The sequence below is a fragment of the Ranitomeya imitator genome, chromosome 4 (genome assembly GCF_032444005.1).
Source record: "Ranitomeya imitator isolate aRanImi1 chromosome 4, aRanImi1.pri, whole genome shotgun sequence".
NCBI classification, from domain to species: domain Eukaryota; kingdom Metazoa; phylum Chordata; class Amphibia; order Anura; family Dendrobatidae; genus Ranitomeya; species Ranitomeya imitator.
Genome location: NC_091285.1, coordinates 30846642 through 30863773, shown reverse-complemented (window position 1 = coordinate 30863773; position 17132 = coordinate 30846642). Strand labels below are relative to the sequence as shown.

Sequence of the window (17132 nt, the reverse complement as noted above, 5' to 3'; positions counted from 1 at the left end):
ATCACAGTAAATCTCCCCCAGGCCCGTTACACTAAATACCCCCATCACAGTAAATCTCCCCCAGGCCCGTTACACTAAATACCCCATCACAGTAAATCTCCCCCAGGCCCGTTACACTAAATACCCCCATCACCGTAAATCTCCCCCAGGCCCGTTACACTAAATACCCCCCATCACAGTAAATCTCCAGGTCCGTTACACTAAATACCCCCATCACAGTAAATCTCCCCCAGGCCTGTTACACTAAATACCCCCCATCACAGTAAATCTCCCCCAGGCTCATTATACTAAATACTCCCATCGCAGTAAATCTCCCCCAGGCCCGTTACACTAAATACCCCCATCACAGTAAATCTCCCCCAGGCCCGTTACACTAAATACCCCCATCACAGTAAATCTCCCCCAGGCTCGTTATACTAAATACCCCATCACAGTAAATCTCCCCCAGCCCCGTTACACTAAATACTCCCATCGCAGTAAATCTCCCCCAGGCTCGTTATACTAAATACCCCCATCACAGTAAATCTCCCCCAGGCCTGTTACACTAAATACCCCCATCACAGTAAATCTCCCCCAGCGACCTACCTGGACTCGTCCCCTTCCAGCTGTCAGGTCCTAGTGATACAAGATGGCTCCGGTGCGGAGCTTCGTACATTCTACACCAATTGTGACGTCATGTGATGTCTGTGATGTCATCATCGCTGTCACTGTTATTTCAAATTTATAATTGCAAGAAAAAGTTGATTTAACCCCATAGTGGATAATTACAGCTTGTGATTCATGTACATGCTGTTATTAATATGTGGGGTGTTAGCTGTGTCCTGCGCCACCTTCCTCCTGCACTGGGCTTTATATGTACGGACAATGCACATGCGCGGCCTGTAGGTTATAGCCTCTGTTACATGACTGGAGGCCTCTGCAGATCCCTATAACATTAGGGCAATAAGATTTACTTTAGTGACTATTTCTGGAATCACTCGCTTGGGCCTAATACTAATACATCATTACCTGTCGCAGATGAGATGGAACATGTACTATAGGAGAAGTTCTCTCATTGTGGTGCATTATGTGGAGGCATTTGAATATTGGTACAAATTCATTGAAAGGGGGTAGTTTGACAAAAAATGTTACCTATCCAAAGGAGGTCTGACCACTGGGACCTGCTCTGAACTGGAATTTTTTTCTCTCGTAGAATGGATCATCAGTACGCCTGCTCGACTGCCAGTCCATTCATTCCCTATGTGGGTGTCCTGTGCTACTCTCGGCTTTTTTCTGGTAGACTCATAGAATATAAATGGAGAAGCATTTGGATCATCCAATATTTGGCTTCATTTTGTAACTGGGTTAAAAGTCCTCATCTCCTGGGATGAAAATTCCCAATCCGTGTAGACCACCCATCCATCAGTAATTTTTCACCCATCCTGTTATTAGACTTGCATTCACAGGACAGTCCCTTTAATATGGCATCAAACAAACTGTAGACTATCGGATGATCATATGTAAGTTTTACATAGTTATCCCCAACGTGGGCATTGATGGCAAATCAGTGGAAAATGGCCACAGCATCTAGGAGAAGAATGGAGAGGAGGCCAATAGTGTCTAAACTCATACACTTCTATGGAAGGATCAGTGTTGCCACCCTTCTTGGGACCCTCGTTCTTCCAATACATGGGGGTACCCAAGTTGGAACCCTGGTAAATGAAACATTACTCATCCCAGCAATCTCTTGTCGCTCTTGTTCCTTATCCAGTCCTTACTGATCGCTACTTCTTGGTCCTGTCCTTGACTTAATGAAAAAGACAGGAGATGCCTCCTCAGCCAATCACTGACTGAGGAGGGTCCCTGCTGTGGCTGTGATTGGCTGAGCCTGCACTTCCTGTCTTTTTTTTTTTTTGGGGTCTGTTCAGACAGGATCGGGAAGTAGAGAAAAGTAGGGGATCTAATAAAATATAGGTAAATATTGCTACTTTTTTATTTTTAAGCCAGTCTGAACCCTTAAAAAATAATAAAAATCTTCAGTGTTAAACACTCTCTTATTTTGTTCATCCCCTTGAATGCCCTCACACAGGTTCTCAACCACTCATTATAGCCATTGTAGTGCCCACGGGTTCTAACACAGACCCCATTTCGCAATTAAATACCCCCCAAAATCTTAGGAACCAGGTAGCTCTGGACAAACAGTCCAGTTATCAATGACCGGGTGGGAAAGCCCAGAAGTCATATAAGATGTTCCTACATTTGGTACATTTTATTTATTTTGAATTGTTTTTGCCCTTCTGTGGTACAAAAACCATAAAATCAACTCAAAACTGTAGTGTGAAGAAAGGCCATCACAGATTACAGCTCTGCGTTGGAGACTACTTGTACACTTTTAGGGACAGGAAGTTTTTTTATGCTCTCTATTGTCCGCCTTGTTGGTGTCCTATACTGAGCACAACCTCTCTCCTGGTCTTCTACACCCTCCTGTCGAAGTTTGACCATATGGTGGACATGTGTAAACAACATCCCCGGTGCCGCATCTTGAAGTCATTCCTTCGTTCTCCCTGAAAAATGGCCTCCACTGATAAGTTCATGATGACTAGAGGTCCTACTGCTGGGACCACCGGTGATTTAGATCATAGGGGTCCCGTGTCCCTTATTGGAATTAATCAGCCATTGCGCATAGGCTCCATTGACTGAGTAAGGTACTAATGAAGATTGTCAATCAATATTTCCGTGGGCTCTATTCCTAATTTGTGAGGCTTTTTTTTGGTCTGACCAAGCACCACCCTTGGTTGTCCCATAGTTATTAAGTAGAGCAGCAATGCTCAGGCGCAACCTCCACTCCATAAAACTGTGATCAGCATAACCCCCCCGTTCTCAGTAGGAGTTCCAGGGATGGGACATTTATCACCAGCTCCCAGGATAGGTGATAAGTTGTCATTTTGGGTCAACACTAGCGATGAGCGGACGTGTGTAACCGAGGGTCTTCGGTGTGCTCGAATAATGTGTTCGAGTCCCCGGATGTTTTTGTTTTATGAAAAATGAAATTCTGCTAACTAGTTTTTTTTAATATCCGTTTTTTGCAGACCTTACATTATTGTCAAAAACCAGAGACCGATGGTGACCAACAAGCACATCCTGGAGCTGTCTCAGGGCTACAGGTTAGTTTGATGTCACCAGATCATTGCCCCGCACCAATGACATCCATGCCTTTTACCTTAGAAGAATGGAGGCCAATCTGTCAGCAGGTTCTTACTATATAATCTGAGAGCAACATTATGTAGAGGCCGAGAGCCTGATTCCAGCGATGTGTCACTTGCTGTGCTACACAATTTTCATACAGTCCCTATTTTCTCTGCTGCAGAGCTTGGAATGCTGTGCTGTGTGTGTAACCGCGCCCACATCACTGATTGGTCGCTTACTGTTTGGTGGTGGGGGCGTGGTTGGACCAGAAGTCAGGAGACACCTAGTCCTGCAGTGGTAATCTCCTGCTGATAAAACATTGATTTTATTAAATCGTGAGCACGCTGCCTAATAAGTGATACATTGCTGAAATCAGGATCTCTGCCTCTACATCATGTTGTTGACAGATTTCCAATAATGAGCCTGGACCAAAAGAGTAATCTGGCATGTTTACTCTGCATTCTGCAATGTCTTTCAGAATGGTTTCTCAACTTATGCCTCCAACTGAAACGCATTCATCGCTTTTATTCTTTTACTTTTTTATTACATCATTGTTATATCTGCCTATGTTAATTACTTGTTAAATAGAAGAGCGCCATGGGATAATATTCGTATTAGTAGAGAGAATAGTAATCTAAGCAGAAGTAATGGGAGTCTCGGCACATAGCTCTTAATATGCGATAAGAAGGAACAGAGATGATTCTCCTGAGGAATGCGTCGGACTCCTCGGGCCGGGCAGGCGACTCCAGCGAGCGACCGCTCCTGGGATTGAGGATTTCCATACTTGAATGTCATTATGTGAGTGCCGGGACTCCCTCCTCATTATCTTGCTCACCGTTTACAGGAGCTTTGAGGATTTCCTCCATGAAAGTCTGGTGGAATATTTGGATGTGAATGAAGAGAACGATTGTTACATCTCTCTGTACGAACATTCCATATCCAAGTAAGTGACCGCTTTATCTAAAGCTTATACTCCTGTTTTTTTTTCTTCCAAATGTTTCACCAATAACTAAATTAAAAGGTCACTTTCCACAAACTTTATATAACTTTATATAAATCTATGGTACAAAACAGTGAGTATTAGAAATTTTTATAATATGTTCTATCAGGGAAATCTGCTTCTTTCTCCACTTCTGAGCCACTTCTTTTCTACCCTTGCCCACTGCTTTCAAACATGCCACAATCACACCTATCCTCAAAAAGCCATCCCTTGACCCAAGCGCTATGTCCAGCTATCGCCTTCCTCAGACTCAGTGTGGACAAATCTGAACTCATTATCTTTCCTCCATGTTGCACATCTTCCCTGCCTGATCTATCTATCAAAATATATGTAATCACACTTTCCCCTGTCCCCAAAATCCGCTGCCTCGGAGTAACCCTGGATTCTGCCCTGTCCTTCAAACCGCACATCCAAGTTCTCGCCACCTCCTGTTGCCTCCAGCTCAAAAATATTTCCAGAATCTGTCCTTTCCTCAACTGTCAATCTACTAAAATGCTCGTGCATGCCCTCATCATCTCCCGCCTCGACTACTGCAACATCCTTCTCTGTGGCCTACCTTCTAACACTCTCGCACCCCTCCAGTCCATCCTTAACTCTGCTGCCCGACTAATTCATCTCTCTCCTCAGTACTCCTCCGCTTCCCCTCTTTGCAAATCCCTTCACTGGCTCCCAATTTCCCAGCGTATCCAGTTTAAACTACGAACACTGACCTACAAAGCCATCCACAACCTTTCTCCTCCGTATATTTCCAAACTAATCTCTCAATATCTTCCCTCACGTAATCTCCGGTCATCCCAAGACCTCCTCCTCTCCTTCACACTTATTCGCTCCTCACCCAATCGCTTCCAAGACTTCTCCCGAATATCCCCTATCCTCTGGAATTCAGTGCCCCAACACATCCGGTTATCCACCACATTTGGATCCTTCAAAAGGAACCTGAAAACCCACCTCTTCAAGGAAGCTTACAGCCTGTAAAGACCACACGGCCACCTCAACACCAACGGAGCTACTGCAACCCTCAACCTACTGTCTCCTTCCCCATAATCCTGTAGAATGTAAGCCCGCAAGGGCAGGGTCCTCGCCCCTCTGTACCAGTCTGTCATTGTTAGTTTTGTTTACTGTAAGTGATATTTTTATTTTGATGTAACCCCTTCTCATGTACAGCACCATGGAATTAATGGTGCTATACAAATACCGTAAATAATAAAAATAAATAATAATAATAATAATAATAATACGCTTGTATCCTGAATAGTAATGAGAGAACGTGCTGGGATAAGGCGTTATCCGACCATGCTCGGGTGCTAACCGAATATCTTGGGTGTGCTCGGATAATATGTTCACGTCCCCGCAGCTGCATGTCTCACAGCCACAACACATTCAGAGATTACCTGTTTGTTAGACAATCCCTGCATGCGTTGCGGATGTCGAACAGCTGCGAGACATGCAGCCGCAGGGACTGGAACATCATATTTGAGGACACTCTGTTAGCACCCGAGAATTGGCGGATAACACCTTATCCCAGCTCGTTTGCTGGTCTCCAATAACGAACTTTTGTGTCACACTGATCAACTGCTAAAATTTGTCTTGGTCTAAACAAGGGCCGCCAGCTCACTGAGGGATCAGATTGCTGATGCTTATGGAAGGTTGTGTAGAGTGGGAGGGAGAGGAGCAGAGTGAAAAAGAGAAGAACAGATACTTTAAAGCGGGGCTGCAGGATTGTAATGAGTTTTTAATTTTTCAACCCTGGATTCACAGATACTCTGCTCAGTACTGCTGTATAATATCCTCCTACATGTGCTTGTGTATTCTTGTATGGTGTATTAAGACATAGCAGCTAGATGGGAAACCGGTGACTAGTGCTAGAAGCAATTCATGGAATGACTAGCGATGAGCGAATGTGCTCAGATAAGGTGCTATCAGAGTATCTTCGGCATGCTGGAAAGATATGTTCGAGTCCCCGCTGCTGCATGTTTTACCGCTGCTCGACAACCGCGACACATGGAGGGATTATCTGTTTGTTAGGAAATCACTGCATGTGTTGTCGAACAGCCGTGAGACATGCAGCTGCGGGGACCCGAACATATTTTTCAAGCACGCCGAAGACACTCTGTTAGCACAAGAGCATGCTCAGATAACACCTTATCCCAGCATGTCCGCTCATCACTAATAATGACCAGAAGTGTTGTTATTCCTATACAGCTTATTGTGAAAAATCACGTAACGCACCAGTCAATCATGTAGCTCATGGATACATTAAATTATTTTTTTCCATTCCTATTGACTAAAATGGTCAAATCGGATTTTCAAAAACAGACATGAACGGATTTGATCATACTAATGCGTGAAAAAAATGTGAGGAAAAAACCCATAAAATGGCCATTAAAAAAAAAAAACATTCAGTAAAAGCAAGCATATTTTTTTTTAATCCCCCGAAAAACGCTTTTTGTCTCCTGTATGATACGGTAAAGTGGAATTTTACAAACATTTGAATATTTTTGAGATGGGCTATTCCCATCTCAAAGAACCTATTTCAGTATGTAATATGTGTTATTATAATAATAATATTATTATTATTATTATTATTATTGGCAAATACCTCCAGTTAGAAATGTTGTATAGTTCTTCAGATACCCTATGTGGCTTACCTCATATGCAGTGCACTGCAGTAGCTTGGGTATCCATGGTTACGGCCACTAAGAGCCATTTAAGGTCACTATATGAGTCGTCATAACCATGGATACCTAAGCTTCTAAAATTCCCTACACTGGAGATGAGCAACATAGCTAATCAGAAGAACTATACTACATTTCTAATTGGAGGTGTTTACTAATTTTATAACTATTAAGGTGGGATCTCGGAGATGGAATTTAAGCCAATTAAAAAAAAAAACTGGAAAAGTTTGGTAATATAACTGACCTGGAGAGTTTCTCCATTTTTACCACACAATGAATAAAAATAAAACAAAAAAACTATTGACTGAATTTCATTTTTTTTTTCTTTTTATTTATTTTTATTTCACTCCACCTGACATATTTTTCCGATTTTTAGGATATTATATGGTAAAATGACCGGTGTCTTTAGAAAATTCTGGCTGCGCATAGTTTGCTTTTTCCAGAACGTCCTGTGTTGTATTACTTGTAGACTTTATGGTGACGTCTGCTGTTTGTGATTTTTTTTTTTGTTTGTTTTTTTTAGGCACACCACCCATTTGGAAATTGAACCCTTTACATTGCTCGGGGTTTGTGCTGGACTTATCCCGTACCCACATCACAACCAGTCCCCAAGAAACACTTACCAGTGCGCTATGGGGAAACAAGCCATGGGTAAGGAAACCATTTTTTTGTCTTTTCTTGGCTATGGGCCCATTTATAATTCATGATTTTGGCTTCTTAGTGAGTGCCGACAGTCTAGGCAATAGAACGATCATTTTCATCAACCGGAAAACTATCGACAGCAATGATTTTGATGCTGGCATAACTGATCCGATCACTTGACGAACCAGTGGCAAAATGTTTACACGGGCAGTATTGCACCCCAACATGTTTCGCCATGATGGCAGCTTCATCAGGGGATCGGACAGTCACAATTTATTCCATCTCTTGATGAAGTCGCAGTGGAACTTGTTTGGGGGGGGACACTCAACAGTGTGATGTTACAAATGAAGCGCACATTAGACATATCCCCCATAGATTTACCATTTTAGCAGTTTCATCAGGGGATGGGATACTCCTCATTTTGTCCCAGCCACTGATGAAGCCGCTGTCACAGTGAAACCCGTTTAGGCACTTATACACATTAATGATAATGGTAACTACAAAATGTTTTTCTACATTATCCCTAAGGTCACATGCTTTCAAATATACAAAAATAAACGTTCCATTTGCATGGCCTTATGCCATTCTAGTAGTGTTTTTATTTTACATGCATTATGGAGGATCGACGAGCGATAGACGGAGCCAAGAGGTCGGGTCACATAAGTAGGGGCTGCACATCCTCCCCATTCCTTCCTGCATATGGTGTGAAGAACCAACATATAGCTCAATGTTCTCCTTCACCGAGAAGTTAGCCAATTGCATCATTTCTGACCGTTTCCCGATAACTTCTTACATTTTGGCTAATCTGCAAAAAAAAAAAAAAAGAGAGAGAGAGATCACCTATAATGAGGCGTGTAATATAAAAGGGGAAAGTGTTCACTAATTTATGGATACCTATACACAATGTAGGTGTGATGTGGATTTCACGCACCATGTCTGCAGCAGTTGAGGTGTATGATGTTCTGCAGCAGCTGAGGTGTATATTATGGATTTTTGCAGCAGCTGAGGTGTGTATTATGAGGTTCTGCAGCAGCTGCGGTGTGTGTTATGAGGTTCTGCAGCAGCTGAGGTGTGTATTATGAGCTTCTGCAGCAGCTGAGGTGTGTATTATGAGCTTCTTCTGCAGCCGTTGAGGTGTGTATTATGAGCTGCTTCTGCAGCAGCTGATGTGTGTGTTATGAGGTTCTGCAGCAGCTAAGGGGTGTGTTATGAGGTTCTGCAGCAGCTGAGGTGTGTGTTATGAGCTTCTGCAGCAGCTGAGGTGTGTGTTATGAGCTTCTGCAGCAGCTGAGGTGTGTGTTATGAGCTTCTGCAGCAGCTGAGGTGTGTGTTATGAGCTTCTGCAGCAGCTGAGGTGTGTGTTATGAGCTTCTGCAGCAGCTGAGGTGTGTGTTATGAGCTTCTGCAGCAGCTGAGGTGTGTGTTATGAGCTTCTGCAGCAGCTGAGGTGTGTGTTATGAGCTTCTGCAGCAGCTGAGGTGTGTGTTATGAGCTTCTGCAGCAGCTGAGGTGTGTGTTATGAGCTTCTGCAGCAGCTGAGGTGTGTGTTATGAGCTTCTGCAGCAGCTGAGGTGTGTGTTGTGAGCTTCTGCAGCAGCTGAGGTGTGTGTTGTGAGCTTCTGCAGCAGCTGAGGTGTGTGTTGTGAGCTTCTGCAGCAGCTGAGGTGTGTGTTGTGAGCTTCTGCAGCAGCTGAGGTGTGTGTTGTGAGCTTCTGCAGCAGCTGAGGTGTGTGTTGTGAGCTTCTGCAGCAGCCGAGGTGTGTGTTGTGAGGTTCTGCAGCAGCCGAGGTGTGTGTTATGAGCTTCTGCAGCAGCCGATGTGTGTGTTATGAGGTTCTGCAGCAGCTGAGGTGTGTTATGAGGTTCTGCAGCGCCTGTGTAGCACTCTTTATCTTCAGTCTAGTCCATTTCTGATATGATGATATGATATTCTCTTTGCCAGTATTGTGTACAGACCGGTCATCGGGAGGATTCCTTTGGCTCATTTTCTCTAATGATATGATAATGTCACAATAAAGAGAATTCTGATTGATGTGTGAGACAATGGCCGAGGCGACTCGTACAGCCCGAGACCAAGAGTGATGCCTCGTAGACAGATTTCCGGGGGAAAGAAAAAAACGTGAGGCCTTTACTGGATTTGGCTTTCTTTGCTGGAACACATTTGGTTTTCTTGCCACACACAGTCGGACTGGCTCAGTGAGTACAGAAAGCCAATTCAGCCTCGCACAGGCCTTTGTTATCTTCTCCCTGAATGAGGTTTTTTTTTCCTCTTTTTTTTTTTTTTTTTTTGCTTTTTTTTTTTTTTTTGTTCGGAGCGTCATTTGCAATTCATTGTCTGTTTTCTGAGGTCGGTGTATTCAGCTGCCGTGACCCCGGGTCTTGCACATTTAGCTCCTTGGATACAATGCTCTGACGTTACTCTCGATGGTCATGATACAAAGGCTGCAAGATATCCTAAGCCATAAAAAAAGGCCTTTGTTTCTGTTATTACCAAACACCTGAATAAAGAAGAAGTCAGATAAAAAAAAACCCTCACCGGGGAAAATTGGCACCAGACGTCCAACGGGTACGAATATGTCCTAAACGAATGAATGTGGAGCTGCTAAGACTCAACTAGGAAGGAAAGTTATAGAATTGTTTATTAAAGGGGTTTTCTAGGAAGAAAAGAAAAGGTCATTATATATAATTTTCTTTTAAAATACTTTTAATTAGCAAATCACAAGTAATTTGTTTAGGGAGGTAATCACTATAGGGTTAAAATGGACTCCACCTTATTAAACTGATCAAAACATGTCCTGGAATGTTAATAGGACAGAAGCCTGTGCAGTAGGAAGAAGCTTTGCCTCTCCTTTTATGTATAGGAAAGTGTGCACCTAGTGGGAAATCTGATTTAATACTGGAGAGAACAGTGGTGCTGTGTAAGAAGAGGCTGCTCACACTGCTGTCCTCCCTGTCTATCTGACCTAATACTGGAGATACCAGGAGTGCTGAACTAAAATGAGACAGCTGACACTGCTGTCCATCCTGTCTTATCTAATACTGGAGATACCAGGGGTGCTGAGCTAAGAAGAACCTGCTCACACTGCTGTCCTCCCTGTCTATCTGACCTAATACTGGAGATACCAGGAGTGCTGAACTAAAATGAGACAGCTGACACTGCTGTCCATCCTGTCTTATCTAATACTGGAGATACCAGGGGTGCTGAGCTAAGAAGAACCTGCTCACACTGCTGTCCTCCCTGTCTATCTGATCTAATACTGGAAATACCAGGGGTGCTGAGCTAAGAAGAAGCTGCTCACACTGCTGTCCTCCCTGTCTATCTGATGTAATATTGGAGAGAACACTGGTGCGGTGTAAGAAGAGGCTGCTCACACTGCTGTCCTCCCTGTCTATCTGATCTAATACTGGAGATACCAGGGGTGCTGAGCTAAGAAGAAGCTGCTCACACTGCTGTCCTCCCTGTCTATCTGATCTAATACTGGAGATACCAGGGGTGCTGAGCTAAGAAGAAGCTGCTCACACTGCTGTCCTCCCTGTCTATCTGATGTAATATTGGAGAGAACAGTGGTGCGGTGTAAGAAGAGGCTGCTCACACTGCTGTCCGTCCTGTCTATCTGATGTAATATTGGAGAGAACAGTGGTGCGGTGTAAGAAGAGGCTGCTCACACTGCTGTCCTCCCTGTCTATCTGATCTAATACTGGAGCCATCAGGGGTGCTGAGGAAGAAAAGGCTGCCAACCCTGTCTATCTGATGTAGTACCGGAGATACCAAAGATGCAGAGGTAAGAAGAGGCTGCTCACACTGCAGCCTTGTCTACAGTGGGTACGGAAGGTTTTCAGACCCCTTTAAATTTTTCACTCTTTTGTTTCATTGCAGCCATTTGGTAAATTTAATAAAAGATTATTTTCTCATTAATGTACACTCTGCACCCCATCTTCACTGAAAAAAACAAATGTAGAAAATTTTGCACATTTATTAATTACAGCTGCAAGTCACTGGATAAGTCTCTATGAGCTTTCCACATCTTGCCTCTGGGATTTTTTTCCCATTCCTTCAAGTTAATTGGTTTTCTCTGGTGAACAGCAATCTTCAAGTCTGATGACAGATTCTCAGTTGGATTAAGGTCTGGGCTATGGTTAGTCCACTCCCAAACGTTTGCATATTTCCCCTTAAATCACTCAAGTGTTGCTTTATTCATTGTCTTGTTGGAAGTGAACCTCCGTTCCAGTCTCAAATTACAAACTGAAACCGGTTTTGCTCAAGAATATTATTTTGCACCATTCATCTTCGCCTCGACTTGGACCATTTTCCCTGTCCCTGCTGCCAAAAACATCCCCACAGCATAATGCTGCCACCACCATGTTTCACTGTGGGATGGTGTCCTTGGGGTGATGAGCTGTTGGTTTAGCGCCAAAAATAGCATTTACTTTGGTGCCTTTGTCTCATCTGATCACAGCACCGTCCTCCATACATTTAGGGTGTCTCTCACAAGTCTTTTGGCAAACTCAAAACAAGCTTTATCTTTTTTCTCCTCACTCTTCCATAAAGGCCACCTCCTATGGAGTGTACGGCTTGGGAACTCTGCATCTCCTAAAGGGTTACCTTTTGGTCTCTGTGCTGCCTTTCTGACTTGTTCTTCTCAACAGCTTTGTTCCTGGTTAGTGGCGCTTCTTGCTGAAAGTGAACCTGTCAGCAGGATTTTGCTAATTAAACTACAGGCATTGTCGGGTTGGCAGTGTAAAACGGATTAAAACGATACCTTGGGTGAAGAAATCAGTCTTGTAGTTCTTGTGTAATCAGTGTTAGAAGTTTTCAGTTTATGATATGCTGATTCTGTGGGACTGTAGGCAGTCTTTCTTGATGCTGTAGGCCAGAGAAACAAAGAAGAGTCCTGACCACAGGCGGCCCGAAGCACAAACAGTCTGTCTCTCTGTCCCTTTGTGCTTCGGGGCAGCCTGTGGACAGGTCTCTCCTTGGTTTCTCTGGCTTGGACCAGGAAGATAACTCAGCCTACAGTCCCATCCCGGAGCACGAGCTTCTCATTAACTAAAAACTTGTGACACTGATTACACAAGAAAGGAAAATCACCTATGCCAAGCATGGTATCCATCCACAGACAGCTGTTTTGGGGTTTTTGCCCCTCATCAGTGTGGAGTAGGAAACTGGCTATCAGGAGCAGTGCCTAGTAGAAAGTCTATAAATGCAGGCACTGCTCCTGATAGCCAGTTTCCTACTCCACACTGATGAGGGGCAAAAACCCCAAAACAGCTGTCTGTGAATGGATACCATGCTTGGCATAGGTGGTTTTCCTTTATTGGATGCTGCCCTTCCCTTGGTTGTTCCTTCCCGGTGAAAGGCCTGGCTATTCACTGCCTGCGTTGAGAAACACGTGATGGTGTCTTCGCAGCTCCTCTACTTGCATTTGCAAATTTGGGGGCAGTGTTCTGGATCACTGCGTTGAGAAACACGTGATGGTGTCTCCGCGGTGTTGGATGTTTTGGTCTCCACGAGGTCAATCATCCGTGCCTTTACTGATTACACAAGAACCACAAGACAGATTTATTCACCCCAAGTATCGTTTTAATCAGTATAACAGCGTCAACCTGACAATGCCTGTAGTTTACTTAGCAAAATCCTGCTGACAGGTTCAGTTTAATGGTGTTGCAGCCTGTGTGGCGTTTCAGAAAAAGTGAAGTGTATATGTTGATGGACCACGTGACACTAAGTTTGCACACAAGTGGACTTCCTTTCTCTAAGCATGTGACTTATGAAGGTAATTGCTTCCACCAGAAATTTTTAGGGGTTTAATGGCAAAAGGAGTGAATAGTTATGCACATGCCAATTTTTTTTTTTATCCCATAAATTTAATTTTTGACTATATATTTTTCTCACTTCACCAACTTAGACTATTTAGTGCTGATGCAGCACACACAAATCGTATTACATTACAACCTGTGTTTAAATATTTTTGTAACAAAATAGGTAAAAAGCCAGGGGGTGAATACTTTTGCATACCATTGTATATAATAAATATAAAGAAAATTGACTAAATATATAAGCACAAGCTTTTTAGTTTTGTGATTTAGGATTTCCAGATAAAAAGAGATAATTGAATAGATTCTTTAATTCAGCATGAATGGGGACTTCCTATGTGCTATACTAGTCTGATCTGTGGTTTTTTTTTTTTGTAGTCTCTTCAAATTTTACATTTAATAGCAATTCTGTGCCATTTACACTTTTTTCTCTCTGCATAAATGAGTACACCCCCTTTTGAAAAGTAAGATTTTAATCAAGATCTCATTGAACACGAGAACAATTTCCAAAATTTGGACAAGACTGAGTTTCATAGAACATGTTTTTTTTTTTTAAACCCAAAACCTGAAAGGAAGGTTAATAATATAAGTTTTGTTACAAAATCTTCAGTTTTGCTCAAATTAGTTGTTTCAAAATTGAGTACACCTCACATCAAGAGCTACTACATCTAGTATTTTGTATGACCTCCATGAGGACAGCACCAAGTTTCCTGGGCATGGAATGAAGAACTTGAAGACAACCTGCAACATCTTTTTCCATTCTTCAAGAATGACCTCTTTTAGAGCCTGGATGCTGGATGGAGAGTTGACAACTTGTGTTTTCAGAATTTCCCATGATTGGGTTGAGATCTAGAGCTGCCGGTAGCTCCTGTGTAATTTCAATCAGCGACGTCCCAGATGTGCTCGATGGGAGATAAATCCGGAGACGTAGGTCGTGGTAGAACGTTTAGGCCCCTTAGGCTGCTCACAGTAGCACGAGCAACATATGGCTTGGAGTTGTCATGTTGAAAAACTGCTCTTCTCACACTTTTATGTTGCCTCGTGAAGGCCTTTTCATGGGGTGGTCCATGTGGTCTTCAGACTAATCTCTGGCTAGAATTTTGTCCAAGACAAAAGCAGGATGGATGCATGTAAAGAAGCTGCGGAGACACCATCACGTGTACCCCGAAACAGCTGTCTGTGGATGGATACCATGCTTGGCATAGGTGGCTTTCCTTCATAGGATGCTGCCCTTCCCGTGGTTGTTCCTTGCCAGGGAAAGACCTGGCTATTCACTGCTTGCGTCGAGAAACACGTGATGGTGTCTCCGCAGCTTCTTTACATGCATCTGCATATTTCCCATAAGGGATGGGGGCAGTGTTCTGGAATCACTACGTTGAGAAACACGTGATGGTGTCTCCGCGGTGTTGGATGTTTTGGTCTCCCCGAGGCTAATCATCTGTGCCTTTAAAAGCAGGATGGAGTCTTTGAAGTGATGGTATGGGCCTCATAGAGCACTGATCTCAAAATCATCAAGTCTGTCTGGGATTACACGAAGAGATGAAGGGATCTGCACAAGCAACATCCACTGAAGATCTGTGGTTCTCCAAGATGTTTGGAACGACCTACCTGTCAAGTTCCTTCATGTGTGGAGTACAAGTGTATCTAGAAGAACTGATGAAGGCAAAGGGAGGTCACCAAATATTAGTTTTATTTAGACTTATGTTTTATTCATTCAATTTAATTAAAAATTGACTATGAACACTTCTAATTTTTATTTGATTATATTTTGCCTTACTTTGTTTGTATGTTTATATTCATTTAGATGGTATTATTGGTGTAAGATCGTGAACGCAGAAGTGATTGCTCTGTGGCTGTCGGTGCACGTTGCGAGCTGTAGTTTCATCACATCTGGAGTGCCCCAGCTTTACCGACCGCTGTATAATGTAATATGTCTTTTACGTTTGTCTCCGTTTTGGTTTCATTCCACTCGACCTTTATCACTCCTTAGTGTTTCTTTGTGTGTTATTAACCCAGCAGAGCGCGTTGCATTCACTGCTCCGGGATAAAGCGCTTTGTGCCTGGGACCTTTTGTTGTTTGGAAATCACCTGCATAATAATCTCCGTAATTTTAAATGGCAATAAAATGTTTTGGAGGAATTTTCAGACCAACAATACAAAACATCTGACATGTTATGACCTGAGACCTAATCTGAAATCGGCTAGAAACCATGGTTTTGTTCTGCGGTGGGCTAATCGCATCAATATGCCGAGGCTTGGCATTTCACAGCCATAGAAAAACTCAGGGTATTCATCCCTGAACTATGTCGAATATGGAAAACATTTAATGTATACATACAGTATATGGAATATATATATATATATATATATATATATATATATATATATATATATATATATATATATATATACATACAGTGGGGCAAAAAAGTATTTAGTCGGTCAGCAATAGTGCAAGTTCCACCACTTAAAAAGATGAGAGGCGTATGTAATTTACATCATAGGTAGACCTCAACTATGGGAGACAAACTGAGAAAAAAAAATCCAGAAAATCACATTGTCTGTTTTTTTTTAACATTTTATTTGCATATTATGGTGGAAAATAAGTATTTGGTCAGAAACAAAATTTCATCTCAATACTTTGTAATATATCCTTTGTTGGCAATGACAGAGGTCAAACGTTTTCTGTAAGTCTTCACAAGGTTGCCACACACTGTTGTTGGTATGTTGGCCCATTCCTCCATGCAGATCTCCTCTAGAGCAGTGATGTTTTTGGCTTTTCGCTTGGCAACACGGACTTTCAACTCCCTCCAAAGGTTTTCTATAGGGTTGAGATCTGGAGACTGGCTAGGCCACTCCAGGACCTTGAAATGCTTCTTACGAAGCCACTCCTTCGTTGCCCTGGCGGTGTGCTTTGGATCATTGTCATGTTGAAAGACCCAGCCACGTTTCATCTTCAATGCCCTTGCTGATGGAAGGAGGTTTGCACACAAAATCTCACGATACATGGCCCCATTCATTCTTTCATGTACCCGGATCAGTCGTCCTGGCCCCTTTGCAGAGAAACAGCCCCAAAGCATGATGTTTCCACCACCATGCTTTACAGTAGGTATGGTGTTTGATGGATGCAACTCAGTATTCTTTTTCCTCCAAACACAACAAGTTGTGTTTCTACCAAACAGTTCCAGTTTGGTTTCATCAGACCATAGGACATTCTCCCAAAACTCCTCTGGATCATCCAAATGCTCTCTAGCAAACTTCAGACGGGCCCGGACATGTACTGGCTGAAGCAGTGGGAAACGTCTGGCACTGCAGGATCTGAGTCCATGGTGGCGTAGTGTGTTACTTATGGTAGGCCTTGTTACATTGGTCCCAGCTCTCTGCAGTTCATTCACTAGGTCCCCCCGCGTGGTTCTGGGATTTTTGCTCACCGTTCTTGTGATCATTCTGACCCCACGGGGTGGGATTTTGCGTGGAGCCCCAGATCGAGGGAGATTATCAGTGGTCTTGTATGTCTTCCATTTTCTAATTATTGCTCCCACTGTTGATTTCTTCACTAGAAGCTGGTTGGCTATTGCAGATTCAGTCTTCCCAGCCTGGTGCAGGGCTACAATTTTGTTTCTGGTGTCCTTTGACAGCTCTTTGGTCTTCACCATAGTGGAGTTTGGAGTCAGACTGTTTGAGGGTGTGCACAGGTGTCTTTTTATACTGATAACAAGTTTAAACAGGTGCCATTACTACAGGTAATGAGTGGAGGAAAGAGGAGACTCTTAAAGAAGAAGTTACAGGTCTGTGAGAGCCAGAAATCTTGATTGTTTGTTTCTGACCAAATACTT

General features: G+C 43.1%; 1 protein-coding gene across 1 annotated transcript in view; it reads left to right on the top strand.

The window, feature by feature from the left end:
- POLR3B (RNA polymerase III subunit B) overlaps positions 1–17132 on the top strand; it is a 144588-nt gene that overhangs the window by 67734 nt on the left and 59722 nt on the right. Inside the window, exons 17-19 of the mRNA XM_069763464.1 lie at positions 3069–3143; positions 4010–4108; positions 7364–7491. Coding sequence (XP_069619565.1) covers positions 3069–3143; positions 4010–4108; positions 7364–7491 — 302 coding nt within the window. The remainder of the gene's footprint in view (positions 1–3068; positions 3144–4009; positions 4109–7363; positions 7492–17132) is intronic.